General features: G+C 37.6%; 1 protein-coding gene across 1 annotated transcript in view; it reads right to left on the bottom strand.

Annotated features, from left to right (window-relative positions):
* LOC127833289 (probable ubiquitin carboxyl-terminal hydrolase FAF-X) overlaps nt 1–16,014 on the bottom strand; it is a 105,868-nt gene that overhangs the window by 14,262 nt on the left and 75,592 nt on the right. The window contains exons 41-52 of the mRNA XM_052358462.1: nt 14,802–14,943; nt 12,640–12,725; nt 10,632–10,723; nt 9,636–9,756; nt 9,201–9,276; nt 8,677–8,741; nt 8,314–8,426; nt 5,587–5,762; nt 5,171–5,262; nt 2,713–2,854; nt 1,961–2,045; nt 741–895 (exon numbers count right to left, since the gene is read on the bottom strand). Coding sequence (XP_052214422.1) covers nt 741–895; nt 1,961–2,045; nt 2,713–2,854; nt 5,171–5,262; nt 5,587–5,762; nt 8,314–8,426; nt 8,677–8,741; nt 9,201–9,276; nt 9,636–9,756; nt 10,632–10,723; nt 12,640–12,725; nt 14,802–14,943 — 1,345 coding nt within the window. The remainder of the gene's footprint in view (nt 1–740; nt 896–1,960; nt 2,046–2,712; nt 2,855–5,170; nt 5,263–5,586; nt 5,763–8,313; nt 8,427–8,676; nt 8,742–9,200; nt 9,277–9,635; nt 9,757–10,631; nt 10,724–12,639; nt 12,726–14,801; nt 14,944–16,014) is intronic.

Genomic DNA, 16,014 nt, shown 5'->3' with positions numbered 1-16,014 from the left:
TGAAAGAAAGAAGGCGATGATCCCTGCCTCCTACCTATTTTTAGGTGAAATAATTTCTCATTGAGGGGAGGCAAATTACTACAAAATGATATCTACTAGGCCTTTGGCTTTACCAGAAATCAATTTGAAATAAATGGGCTCAAACTAAAAAGCTGATCAACAAGCAAATTCATTGAATTGATATCCCCCGCCAATATACTTCTTGACACAAGAGTTTTTTGGACAGATGGACAACGCCAACGTGCATCATCCTTTTATTCATATATATATATATATATATACTCATACCAAGTTTGAATGAAATCCGTCAAAGCACTTCCAAGATATGGCTCCGGACACACAAAAAAAGCATTTTTTCAAGATACAAAGGGCCATTACTCCTTTATTATTAAATGCTGTACAATGCCATTTGGTGTGCATCATCCTCTTATCCATATATATATACTCATACCAAGTTTCAATGAAATCAGCCAAAGGACTTCCAAGATATGGCTCCGGACACAAAATAATTTTTTTTCATGATACAAAGGGCCTTAACTCTGTTATTAACAGATGGTGTACAATGCCATTTGGCGTGCATCATCCTCTTATCCATATATATATACTCATACCAAGTTTCAATGAAATCCGCCAAAGCACTTCCAAGATATGGCTCCGGACACAAAAGTGCCGGACGGACAACGCCAAAACAATATCCCTCCGCCTATGGCAGGGGATAATTAAGTTTATCAGAATCTCACCTCCTGTACACCAAGGTTAGAGTACATGAGGAAGAGATGGAAGTACTGCTGTAGGTGGCGCCCGTGTTCAGACACCTCCTTCTTTAGTAGGTTCAGAACGGCTACCAGCAGGTGGTCACTCAGGGTAGCAGCAGGATCTGGGGAGCAAACAGCTCCTGTAAGGGATAAAACATTGTATGTAGAACATTGGGATAGGGGTCTGTGTAGCAAATAGCTCCTGGAAAAGATAAAATATTGTATGTAGAAAATTGGGATTGGAGTCTGAGGAGCAAACTGCTCCTGGAAGAGAAATAGAACATTGTATATACAACCATGTAGAATTGGAGTCTGCAGAGCAAACAGTGCCTAGATGGAACGAAATATTGCATACAAACTCCACTTCGGAAAACAGGGATTAATGCATGTCAAAGTGTCATCCCAGATTGGTGTCTTTTATCCGCATAGTTTAATCGGGGACGACATTTCCCGATTTTATGGAATGTTTTCTTTGAAGGAAGTCTATTCATAGCGAAAAACAACTTTAGGCAGAAAGTATTGCCACTGATAAGCCTCTGTGGACTGCATAGGCTTACCTGGATGACACTTTATGCACAGACATTAAACCCTGTTTTCACAGAGCAAGGTTGCTATAGATCAATTTAGCACTGCTACAATTTTTGGTTGTTATGTTAGGAATTTGGCCCATGCTGACCACAGCACCTAGAAAAGGAATTGACACAACAAATGCACTCTTAGATAAATACCTTCTCACTGACTGCCTTCAGTGTAATATAGAGTCAGTGCTGTATATCATCTACATTATTTAATTCTTGATAATGTAGGGGCATTTTTTCATCATCAAAATAATACTATTCCAGATTTTAGGTGGATTTTGTTAAACTCAAACTTATACTATTCCGAAGGTGAGAAAGAAGTCAATAAATGTTTAATAGATCAAGAAACAAATTCTTCTTATTGTGGATCTGTTAAATTTATCATGTTTTCAGGGATGTATACTATATTTTGACAAAATATTCCCACACTCACAGTTAATGTTCTGTGACCATGGAACATGAGAGTTCTCTGCAAAACCCAAATAGCCCAGCATATATATATGGGCTCATTGGCTCAGACTTATTTATATCCCTGTTAACTGCATATACTCAAACTGAAATAAATACACTCCAATGTTCAACAGTTGTCTGATGAGGTCCGTCTTACGAGATAGCTAGAATACGCACCCTGCAATGCCTGTGTAGGGAATGGTCCGTCATTCAGAGAGAAGTGAGCTAGACACACCACTACCTTGCCGAACGCATTGCGCACCTAGGGATACAAGGAAACACAATGTAGCCTCGCTTTGTGAAAAGGGTGTTTAATGCATGTGCATAAAGTGTCGTCCTAGATTAGCCTGTGAAGTCCACACAGGCTAATCAGGGACATCACCTTCCGCTTAGACTAGATTTTTTCTAAGAAGAGACTTCCTTTAAACGAAAAATATCATAAAAGCACGACTCAATCATATTGTATAGGAATCAAAGTTGCAACAAATAACTACATTTACATGGCTACCTGTGTGCAATTATAACGCATTATGTTGTGAAAAAGAAAGCATGCTCTGGGTTCCTTGCAAATCCAATTAAGACATTTATTTACACTTTAACATTGTTTATTAGTAAATATACAACATTTTGTAGTTTGGATGCGTTAGAAATAAAGCCTTGATTTTATTTAACCTTAACCACTTAGAAATGTATTTTGACCCATGTTTAGTCTCTCAGAAAGTTAAATTTAATTAAAGACCCTTCTTACTAGATTCAAGTTTTAAAGGCTTTATTTTCAACCCTTAGATACGGAAGAGCAGCAAACAGAATAAAATCTGAACAGCGACTGCAAGTTACTCGCAGGCTGTTCTGGTTTTATGCTGTTTTCACATAGACATTTTGACTTTGCTTCTAAGAGGTAAAGGGTTAAAGACGCGACTCATCCCTACCTCAGAGCTGGGGCATTCCAGAAGATACTCCGCGAACCTTCCTGGCTGTAAGAAGAGGACGTGCTGGGCAAACCATGTACGCACATTCTTACTGGAACTAAAGTTGCTGGTCAGAGCCTCGTACCACTCTGTAGCAGCACCTCTGTAATCCATATATTTGTAAAATAATGATTAAATATTTAATAGTAAGTTTGAACTTTCACCTTTATTTATATGTTTTGTTGTTGATGTTATTCTGATTGTGTGTTTTCATGTTGAAATTAATGCTTCATTGTTTTTGACAATGAGCTGTACATGCTTAAGTTGCAAATAAACTGTTCTTTTTTATTCTGTAAACCGGGGAATCCACGCATGAATACAGAGTATACATTTCTTTGTTCATATCACAAAAGCCCATAGCAAAAGCATTTCCTACAAATCTTAGCTTGACAAGAGATGTGTTTGTCAGAAACACAATGCCCCCTATTGCGCCGCTTTGAAGCCATAAATTTGACCTTTGACCTTGAACGATGACCTTGACCTTTAGCCATTCAAAATGTGCAGCTCCACGAGATACACATACATGCCAAATATCAAGTTGCTATCTTCAATATTCAAAAAGTTATGACCAAACGTTAACGAAGGTTAAAGTTTTAGGAACAAAAAAAACAATGATATTTGACCTTTGACCTTGAGAATGACTTTGACCTTTATTTTTCACCACTCAAAATGTGCAGCTCCATGAGATACACATGCATGCCAAATATGAAGTTGCTATCTTCAATATTGCAAAAGTTATAAAAGTTTAACCAAGGTTAAAGTTTTGTGACACACACATACAATGACTGACTTACACAATGACAGACAGACAGACAGACGGACGGGCCAAAAACAATATACCCCCGATCTTTCGATCCGGGGCCATAAAAATGGCTTCCATTCTACTGGAGATTTAGTTAATAAAATGTAGTAGACTTTTGAACTGCTATGGATATGACCAATAGAAAACAAAAAATAGCCTTGGACATAACAATACAGATATATTTTATGCATTTAATTTTGTTTACATAAAATTTCTCGGAATTGTAAAATCTGTCATTTTCTTTGGTTCTTTAATGTGAGGATAACAAAAAAATCTTTGACAAAAGCCTACAGACATAAACTTGAACATAGAAAGAACAAGAGCTGTCACCATAGGATGACTTATGCCCCCTTTAAACACCTGAAAGAAGTTATGAGCTTTTTTTGAAACTTAAACGCAGATTTTGAAACCTAAACGCGGACACCAAGTTCAAGGTCAAGGTCACAGGGGTCAACATCTTTGTGTGTATGGAAAGGCCTTGTCCATACACATGCATACCAAATATGAAGCTTATATCTCAAGGGACATAGAAGTAATGAGAATTTTTCGCAACCTAAATGCAAAGTGTGACGGACAGACGGACAGTCCGCTCACTATATGCCCTCCTTCGGGGGCATAAAAAAGGGCTCCACGGTTGGAGACATATGCCCCCACAAGCAGGGCCTTGACACTAGATTGTTTGCAACAAAACTGACCATAAAAGTTAATCTTGTCATATAAGTGTATCTTAGCTGCTTAAATAAATTTTTAGTTGACAAAGAGTTATTGATCGGAAACAATTTTCACACTTATTATGACAGTGACCTTTGACCTAGTGACAATTTCAATAGGTGTCATCTACTGTCCAAGGCCAATGCACATGGGAAGTATCAAGCCAATTGTCAATCTGTTTACAAGTTATTGATCGGAAACAAACTGATCTACCAATAGACCAACCGACATCCAGCAAAACATTATACCCCCTCTTCTTTGAAGGGGGCATACAAAAGTAAATGACAACTTATATTGGTATGCAGTATTGTGGTGTTTTTTTTGCGATTTGCAACAATATTCGAGTGATATTAAGGTGGTCAGTTAAAATACATCCCTCATGGGTAAGCTGGTTTTACCAGTACTAAGTGCACATACTTTTGCCAGTAACTGAAAACTGTCATCCTTGAAGCAGAGGTGGGGGAGAGGTGGGGGAGAATAGCCGTATAAAGTATTTCATGACCTATCACCTTTTTATTTGACTCTGCCAGGAATCATGAGAACCCCTATTACATACATAAACTTGACAGATTTTTATCTCTGCAGACTTCTTGAATATTCTTTTACTTAATCTAAGTTTTTTGAATTTTGTGATACAAACTGATTTTTGTAATCATTTTAAGTGTTTGGATAACAGAACCACGCTATCTGTTTGCCAAACTGGATAAAGTTTTAGTGTTTGGGTGCTTTGTATCAACAACAGAATTTGGGATATATAACTGTTTTTAAATTTAAAGAAATATATCTTATTAGAGTAAACTGCTTTTAGACATTGATAAACAATAATTCAGTATTTGGTAACGTTTGCAATATTCACAACAGCACATGGTAGTGTTTGTGTTATCCAGATTACACATATGTACCTACCGTAGAGATTTCTTGGTATGAAAGCCGACAGTGAAGAGGAACTTAGAGGCAAGGTCTGTACTGATCATGGCCAGCTGCTCAACATCTGGGGACTGAAAACAGACATGTGCCTTGCTATTGGAAAACTGGGCTTAATGCATGGGATGACTTTACGCACATGCATTAATTCCCATTTTCTCAGATCTGGGCTTAAATAGATCATGCATACTTGTAGTTAAGATCTATATGCTAAGAACTTAAATTAAAGTGGCAAAAAAGTAGGAAAATTATTAATTATGAAAAATCTCACATCTGTTCAATGAAAACTGTTGCTTTTCATATGTAAACTTGATCTGGCTTTTAAAAAGTCAAAGTAAGTTTACAAATAAATATTTAAATATATTTCAAAGCAATACAATCGTTATAACCTCACATACCAGTTTTTCCTGCGTGACGTTGGTGTGTATGTACATCTGGTTACAGGTGAGGAGCTTTCTCATGAACTGGAAGTATTCCGGACTAAACTGCGTCCTTTCATGCATGAACATGATGTTCTGCTTGCGCACACACTTCTCTATCGCACGTGGCATACGCACTATACTGGCTTTGTGAGCTGTAACAGTGAGAATGATCAACACTAGGTGGTCTGTGAAATACAAGACTGTACTGGCTTTGTGAGCTGTAACAGTGAGAATGATCAACACTAGGTGGTCTGTGAAATACAAGACTATACTGGATTTGTGAGCTGTAACAGAGAGAATGATCAACACTAGGTGGTCTGTGAAATACAAGACTATACTGGATTTGTGAGCTGTAACAGTGAGAATGATCAACACTAGGTGGTCTGTGAAATACAAGACTATACTGGATTTGTGAGCTGTAACAGAGAGAATGATCAACACTAGGCGGTCTGTGAAATACAAGACTATACTGGATTTGTGAGCTGTAACAGAGAGAATGATCAACACTAGGTGGTCTGTGAAATACAAGACTATACTGGATTTGTGAGCTGTAACAGTGAGAATGATCAACACTAGGTGGTCTGTGAAATACAAGACTATACTGGATTTGTGAGCTGTAACAGTGAGAATGATCAACACTAGGTGGTCTGTGAAATACAAGACTGTACTGGATTTGTGAGCTGTAACAGAGAGAATGATCAACACTAGGTGGTCTGTGAAATACAAGACTGTACTGGCTTTGTGAGCTGTAACAGTGGGAATGATAAACACTAGGCGGTCTGTGAAATACAAGACTGTACTGGATTTGTGAGCTGTAACAGAGAGAATGATCAACACTAGGTGGTCTGTGAAATACAAGACTATACTGGATTTGTGAGCTGTAACAGAGAGAATGATCAACACTAGGTGGTCTGTGAAATATAAGATGTTCATTAAAGCCTCACCCGGGGAAAACTGGACTAAATGCACATGCATTAAGTGTGGTCCCAATACACACAAGCTAATCAATGGCCACACTTTCTGGGCTTAATGCACATGTGTGTTGTCCCAGATTAGGCAGTGCAATCCGTGCAAGCTTATCAATGACAACACTTTCCACTTAAAAGTCGATTTTTACCATTTAGAGACTCCCGTTAAAAACATACCTTAACAGCTTCAAGTGTTGTCCCAGATTAGCCTGTGCGAACTGCCCAGGCTAATCTGGGACAACACTTGAAGCACATGCATTAAGAACAGTTTTCCCTGTGCGGACTGCCCAGGCTAATCTGGGACAACACTTGAAGCACATGCATTAAAAACAGTTTTCCCTGTGCGGACTGCCCAGGCTAATCTGGGACAACACTTGAAGCACATGCATTAAGAACAGTTTTCCCTGTGCGGACTGCCCAATCTGGGACAACACTTGAAGCACATGCATTAAGAACAGTTTTCCCTGTGCGGACTGCCCAGGCTAATCTGGGACAACACTTGAAGCACATGCATTAAGAACAGTTTTCCCTGTGCGGACTGCCCAATCTGGGACAACACTTGAAGCACATGCATTAAGAACAGTTTTCCCTGTGCGGACTGCCCAATCTGGGACAACACTTGAAGCACATGCATTAAGAACAGTTTTCCGACAGTAAGGCTCATTTACATTACAAATTAATCAGCAATATGATGCAATAATTTCCAATGTGGATATCACTGGTTTTGTTGTAAAATTAATCAGCAATATGATGCAATAATTTCCAATGTGGATATCACTGGTTTTGTTGTAAAATTAATCAGCAATATGATGCAATAATTTCCAATGTGGATATCACTGGTTTTGTTGTCAAATTAATCAGTGATATGATGCAATAATTTCCAATGTGGATATCACTGGTTTTGTTGTCAAATTAATCAGCAATATGATGCTATAATTTCCGATGTGGATATCACTGGTTTTGTTGTCAAATTAATCAGCAATATGATGCAATAATTTCCAATGTGGATATCACTGGTTTTGTTGTCAAATTAATCAGCAATATGATGCAATAATCAGCAATATGATGCAATAATCAGCAATATGATGCAATAATCAGCAATATGATGCAATAATTTCCAATGTGGATATCACTGGTTTTGTTGTCAAACTATTTCATGTGGTAATGTATGTAGTATTAACAAGAGTTGTCCCACCATAGGGTGCTTGACTATTCTTAGCCTTTCATGTAAAAATGAACTGTTATTGTCAGTCACCTTATATAATGACCACAAAGACACATTTGAAGTTGAATATCTGTAGTACTTATACATTTTTGTACATTTAAAGATGAACATTTGTAAATTAAAACAAGAATTGTGACCATGCCAAGAAATTTACTTTTAAAATGTTTATCCTTTAGTTAAGCTGAATTAAATTAACTTTGCAAGCAAGGTCTGTATATAAGCTACTTACACAAAATATTCCAGTGCAATACCTCTGTTAAAACTGCTGTTATGTAGCAAAAACCATTAACCTATTTTAAGTAAAAGTAACCTTGACCCAACTAGGCCCCAAATTCATTTGTTTACCTATGTTAGCATGTAAGCTGACAAAAATAAACAAAAAAAGCTCAATACCTTGATCCAAACTTAATATATTGAGTGGAAACTTTTTTTTTATAACACATTAAAACCAAACTGTCTCTACAAAACTGAAATTGTAAACTGAAGAAACTCCCTGGAGATCACACATACTTATAGTGAGATCCTGAACATTCTTAGAAATGATTTCCTCGTCGCTGTCATCTTGACGCTCGTAAAACAAGATGTACGCATTCCACCAACGCTTCTGACGCCGGATCGTCATTCTGGAGGTAAAATTCAGCTTTTATGTTACTATTAGCCCAAAGACAAGTATACAATTGTAATTGTATTGAGCATATATATAATTATTTGAAAACACTATGTTCCATATTTATTTCTCAAATTCTGAAAAAATATTATACAAATAGAAAAATGTGACTGCAACAACAAAGTTTTTACATATTTGGAAAACCAAAGACACATATGAATGACTGCATTCACACAATATGTCACACAATATATTATTTATATTACCTTTTTAACATGTGATCAAACACTTCACCCATGTATTCCCCACCAAAGCACTGGTTCTTCATTTCCTGGAAATAATAAGAATTAAACCTACATTGAGTGTTCCAATAACATTAACCATCAACACAAATTTAATTCGTATCAGGGATCATCCTGTTGTTCGCCAATTGAGCCATTTGCACAAATATTTAGAAATCACTCAAGAAAATGTCAAATGGCTCATATGCCACAAAACCCCAGCTTCATCTATTAGACTAATATCATTTTTGTATTGGTATTTAGGCATGATGTACGGACTGGTTTATGTATAAAACACACTATCTATAACCTAAGTTGGATGTCCTTTTGGCGCACTTCTCACCTTGGGAACCAGGGTTCGATCCCTATTTCCTGGCGCATTTGAGTTTGGTGGGTGGTCACCGTACCCCACAGGTGATGATTCCTCCGGGTACCCCGCCCAAACCCCCCACACCACAAGACCACATCAAAATTGAAAATCTTTCAGTAATAACTAAAAAGCTGTTTACCTCATCATCATCCATCTTGCACTCGGACACGTCTCCATCATCAAACTTGTACCACTTGGCATCACTATCTGTGGGCCTGCAAATAGAAACTACACTGATTACTGGCAAGCCTTCTTTAACACCAGGATGATATCAGCTTCATTTTTCAGTAATATAGATTAACATAATAATTTAATTATATTTCATGGTGTACAAAGTGTAAGTGGAATTTCTTTTCACATTTTTTATTTACATTTAGTTTAAACATAGTCATTTTATCTCGATGGCAATGAAAGCCAAAAGCTCAGACACATTAAAGTCTGTGACCTGGGTAGAACCATTCCTGAGCGTCTTTGGGGGAGATCTAAAGACACTCCCAAAGTGAGGATCAAACCTGTGTTCACTGGTACTCCAAAGCTTTACAATTAAAGAGACAACCTCCAGCTATATGTGTACCTATGCAGGATATAAGAGTAATAGTGTCCCCCGCTGGCCTGGCCACTGTGTACCACCACACCTATCAACTTGTAGCGGCTACTCTGTCCCTTTTCATCACAGTCTGTGTCGATAATCTCACCTGAAGAACACCGCATGATTTTACACAAGGTTTATGATACAACAATCACTGCTAACAACATTACATTTGTATCTGGAGAGGTAAACATCACTTAAGCCCATTCAACTGTACCTTTCCCTCCCAAAAGCCAATTTAACTCTAGCCTCCCAAAAATAAAGCCAATTCTTATCTCCCCTACCCTCACTCAAGCCCGTTCACATCTCCAATCCACTCACAAAAGCCCATTCACATCTCCCCTCCCCTCACTAAAGCGCATTTAGATCTCCCATCCCCACACTAAAGCCCATTCACATCTCCCCTCCCCTCACTAAAGCCCATTCACATCTCCCCTCCCCTCACTAAAGCCCATTCACATCTCCCCTCCCCTCACTAAAGCGCATTTAGATCTCCCATCCCCACACTTAAGCCCATTCACATCTCCCCTACCCTCACTAAAGCCCATTTACATCTACCCTACCCTCACTAAAGCCCATTCACATCTCCCCTCCCCTCACTAAAGCCCATTCACATCTCCCCTACCGTCACTAAAGCCCATTCACATCTCCCCTCCCCTCACTAAAGTCCATTTACATCTCCCCTCCCCTCTTATAAAGCCCTTTTACATCTCCCCTACCGTCACTAAAGCTCATTCACATCTCCCCTCCCCTCACTAAAGTCCATTCAAGATGTAATGAATATCACTTGCACATCTACATAGACTGGTTACTGCTTTTTGTCTGGGTTGCATTGCACTATGTTTTGCCTAGGCTGTGTTGCGGTATGGAGGTGGCCGATTCCCAGTGAAAATTCCGGATGGGTTAATGCCCCTTGGAAGGGAGTAAGCTATGGATAGCAAGTTAGTATTTATGATATTAAAAAAAACTTATAACAAATACCTTCTATTTTAGCCAGACCCTGGGTGGTGTAAGGCTCCATGTCAAATTCACGTGGAAATGCAAAATAATCATTGAATTTTATTGCACTTTCCCTGAAACACAATAAGGTATACAACTTAAATATTACATGTTTTACTTCTATTATATTTGTATGTGAATAAGCAACAAGATTATAGAATAGTTGAGTGCCCTGCACTGTTCTTTTTTGGTCCTCTATCTTGCTGTTCTAGATTGATGATTGGTGAACAAATATGCCAAATGATTTAAAAATCTCACAATGAACGACATAGTTATGGCCCGGACAAGCTCATTTATGGCCATTTTTTACCTTTGAACTCAAAGTGTGACCTTGACCTTGGAGATATCGACGTAATTCTTTCAAGCGACACACGGTCCAATGATGGTGAACAAATGTGCCAAATGATTTTGAAATCTCACAATGAACGACATTGTTATGGCCCTGACAAGCTCATTTATGGCCAGTTTTGACCTTTGAACTTTAAGTGTGACCTTGACCTTGGAGATATCGACATAATTCTTTCGCACAACACACCGTCCAATTATGGTGAACAAATGTGCCAAATGATTTTAAAATCTTACAATAAATGACATAGTTATGGCCCAGACAAGCTAATTTATGATCGTTGAACTCAAAGTGTGACCTTGACCTTGGAGATATCCACATAATTCTTTTGCGCGACACACTGTCCACTGATGGTGAACAAATTTGCCAAAAGATTAAAAAATCTCACAATAAATGACAAAGTTATGGCCCCGATAAGCATTTGACCTTGGAACCCCAAGTTTGACCTTGACCTTGGAGATATCAACGTACTTTTTTCACACGACACACCGTCCCATGATGGTGAACAAATATACCAAGTCATTTTAAAATCTAACGATAAATGACATAGTTATGGTCCGGACAAACTTTAGGTTTAAAACACACTAAGTGACCCTGTGACCTAGTTTTTGACCTGGCATGACCCATATTCACACTTGACCTAGACATCATCTAGATACAACTTGTGACCAAGTTTGGTGAAGATCGGATGAAATTTCATGACAGACCGACAAAGTGACTCCTATATAGCCCCCATTACCAGTAATGGGGTATAAAAAGTGAAAATCTGTTAAAATTTAACATGTTTTTGCAAATATTAGCTGGTAAATGATTATATTATTATCTACAGCCTGAAAAACAGGTGCTTGATTAACAAATCCCCGCATTTATTAAATAATTACATAATATCACTAGATTGATCTGGATGTCCACTGTGCCCCTTTAAGCAGCAAGCTGTATGTTATGTGATCCTAGATCTTTCACTTTATCAGTTCACTGTTCATGATCATAATCCGGATTTTTTATGTGTTAAAGTGTTAGTCTTCTTTAACCGTTTCCCACTTAGAAGCAAAGTAAAAATGGCTATGTGCAAACAGCATAAAACCAGAACAGTCTGCGAGTAAGTCGCAGTCTCTTCAGGTTTTATGCTGTTTGCTGCTCATCAGTATCTAATGTTTGGAGATGAAGCCTTAAAAATTTGAATCTAGTAAGAAAGGTCTTAAATTGAATATAACTTTCAAAGGAACTACCAATGTGTGAAAATACCTACCTACGTGATAAAGGGTTTATCAATAGAGTAAATATACGTTATCATGCTTGTCAATTCACATGGTGCGTGTTTAAAAATAGTTGTTTTAAATAATTAGGAATTAATCCCTAAACAATAGCTGAAGAGTTCTTTGAATAGTTAGAAATCTACAAAATAGTGACACTCTGGGTAAAGGGGGCTTAATGCATTGAGGTTGTGTTGTCCCAGATTAGCCTGTGCTGTCTGGATTTTCATTAAGAAGACTTCCTTTAAACAGAAAAATCCATGAAAGCCAAAATAGTTGTCCCTGATAAGTCTGTGTGGACTTAACAGGCCAACCAATCTGGGACGATACTTTAGGCATGTGCATAAAGCCTGCTTTTCCCAAATCACTGCTCATATAAACAAGTCCCCACCTCTCCCAGTCATAGTCGAACCTCTTCAGCTGTATGGCCAGCACCTTGGGTAACTTCCGTATAACAAGACGCTTCACAGTATCAACCTGCGTATAGACATGTGGGAAATTTAAATACATGCATATTTCTTTCTTGAACTGCAATATGATATTCAACACGAGTATTGTTAAACAAAGGCAAACATGAAATATCAAAATAGGCTTTCAACAGAAGATTTTCCAGACATTGTCATTCATGCTCTTAAAGTCCAGCACATGAAAAAACTGACATCCCAGCTGTGCATACCTTCTTGTAACATTTATCCCAGTCCTATCTCTAAAGTACACACCACCTTGTTAAATTGATCACAACTGTTCTCAGCTGTACATACTTCTTGCTACATTTTTTCCTGTGGTATGCAATACGTTCATGTTACATTTACCACAACAATACCTCAGCTATACATTCCTTATTATTACATTTATAATTGTTGAATTTATCACAGCCATATCAGACTGTATTTACCAGCTTGTTACATTATTCACAGTGATATCAGATCTGAACATACTGTCTTATTTGATTATCACAGTAATATCCCAGCTACATAATACCTCACTGTTTCATTCATCATAGTAATATCAAAGCTGTATATTCCTCCTTCTTACTTTTATTGCAGTGCCATCATATCTTAACATACCTTATTGCTACAATTATCACAGTGATATACCTTCTTGTTACATTTATCAAAGTGACATGCATTGGCCCCTTTCAATACGTTCTTGATACATTTATCACAGTGATATCCAGGGATCATATTTTCCCGCAACATCAATCGGTCCGGATATAAATGGGGAAAAGTATCCGAAAATGTGTGTCCGAAATCATGACAAATTACGTTAAAATATATACCATTGATTTTGCCATTCATGAAGGTGGTAAAATACATGTACAAGTAAAATTTCCTTAGGCATTTTTTTAAACGGAACGAGTTTTCTCAACTGGTTTTATCATTTGGTATTTCATTGTTGTTTTGTGTGTTGTTGTTGTTGTTGTTGTGTGTTGTTTTATCAGACTTTTTTCATCGTTGTCAATATTATTAATCTGTGTAAGTCGATGTTTTTAATTGTTGTTGACTCGATAATATCTTACCAACATGCACTGAACCAAACAAATGTCTGTGCGTAGGTTGGCTACTGACAACAACAAACCTAATAATTAAGAAATAATTTGTTGTCAAATAACCCACGTCCGATAGTTAACATGAGTATGGATTTAATCACGAGAGCAAAGCATTTGAAACCACGCATCTAATTTTCCGGTCGTGAGTTATTCAACAACAAAGTATTAAGTACACGAATTATTTCGATTCTAACACGGTTTTACTAAAGATTTATTCAATGTATATTATTTTTCTTGTGTACTACTTTATGTGAAGTAAATAAAAAATACTTTCGGCTGTTCTGTTGATCAGATCTGCGACTTTCATTCATAATTACATTACCGGATTATTACGCTGGTGGAAAATGTATCGGCATGTTTTGTTTAGTTACAGCGCGTGCATTCAGACGCGCCTTTTCGGATGCGTCTTTAATCCGCTGTTCAAAAGTTTTTTATTCTTGGTCTGACATGCAATAAACCGGCCCTGACCGGTTTAGAGACTGCAGCGAATGGTTTATCACACCTACTTGAGATAAGAATGTCATTAGGGTGTGTTAGCATGTACACTGTGTAATCAATTTCATGACATGGGAATTTTAATAGCAAACAGAATCGGACCGACTGTTTGGGATTTTCAATCGGTCTTTCATGACCCCAATCGGTCTAGGACTGTCAAAACCGAAAAAAATATGATCCCTGGTGATATCTACACATACCTTCTTGTTACATTTATTGCAGTGATATGCCTTGGCCTCTTGTTACATGAATCACAGTGATATGCATCGACTCCTTTCAATACCTTCATGTTACATGAATCACAGTGATATCTACTCATATCTTTTTGTGACATTTATCACAGTGATATCTACACATACTTTTGTGTTATATTTATCACAGTGATATCACACATGCCTTTTTGTTACATGAATCACAGTGATATCTACACATACCTTTTTGTTACATGAATCACAGTGATATCTACTCATATCTTTTTGTTAAATTTATCACAGTGATATCACACATACCTTTTTGTTACATTTATCACAGTGATATGCATTGGCCCCCTCTAGCAGGTCTCCCTTGACATATTGCTCCAAGGACTCTCGCAGGTTGTGGTGGTTGCGGATGTCCACGTTGAGGGAGGTGAAAGGTTCCTCACGCTGGTACCTGACACAGAACATTGTCACATTTATCACATCTGTATATTCACCTTGTTACATTCTGGTACCTGACATAGCACAAAATATGGTAACATTTATCGCAATGATCAGGCAAAACACACACTATGGTCACATTTATCACAGTGATCAGACAAAACACACAATATGGTCACATTTATCAAAGCTGTGTGTACAACTTGTGTACATTCTTGTAACTGACAAAACACACAATATGGTCACATTTATCACAGGGATCAGACAAAACACACAATATAGTCACATTTATCACTTTGTGTACAACTTGTAACATTCTGGTACCTGACAAAACACACAATATGGTCACACTTATCACAGGGATCAGACAAAACACACAATATGGTCACAATTATCACAGGGATCAGACAAAACACACAATATGGTCACATTTATCATAGCTGTTTGTACAACTTGTGTACATTCTGGTACCTGACAAAACACACAATATGGTCACATTTATCACAGGGATCAGACAAAACACACAATATGGTCACATTTATCACAGGGATCAGACAAAACACACAATATGGTCACATTTATCAAAGCTGTGTGTACAACTTGTAACATTCTGGTACCTGACAAAACACACAATATGGTCACATTTATCAAAGCTGTTTGTACAACTTGTGTACATTCTGGTACCTGACAAAACACACAATATGGTCACATTTATCACAGGGATCGGACAAAACACACAATATGGTCACATTTATCACAGGGATCAGACAAAACACACGATATGGTCACATTTATCAAAGCTGTGGGTACAACTTGTAACAATATCACAGTTTCTTGATCTGCTAACTGACAGAGGACAACAAAGAGGTTCTCATTTATCATCAGGGTATCACTGATGGAAACACATCTTGTTTTATTTATCATGCCACATCTAAAGAATACTTAATTCATGTCAATACAAGAGATGTGTTCGTCAGAAACACAATGCCCCCTATTGCGCCGCTTTGAAAAAAATAAATATGTTTTTTGTTTTTTTGACCTTTGACCTTGAAGGATGACCTTGACCTTGGACTTCCACCACTCA

The sequence above is a fragment of the Dreissena polymorpha genome, chromosome 6, assembly GCF_020536995.1.
Source record: "Dreissena polymorpha isolate Duluth1 chromosome 6, UMN_Dpol_1.0, whole genome shotgun sequence".
Lineage (NCBI taxonomy): Eukaryota > Metazoa > Mollusca > Bivalvia > Myida > Dreissenidae > Dreissena > Dreissena polymorpha.
Note: the sequence above shows the minus strand (reverse complement) of the source record. Positions and strands in the feature narration are given on the sequence as shown.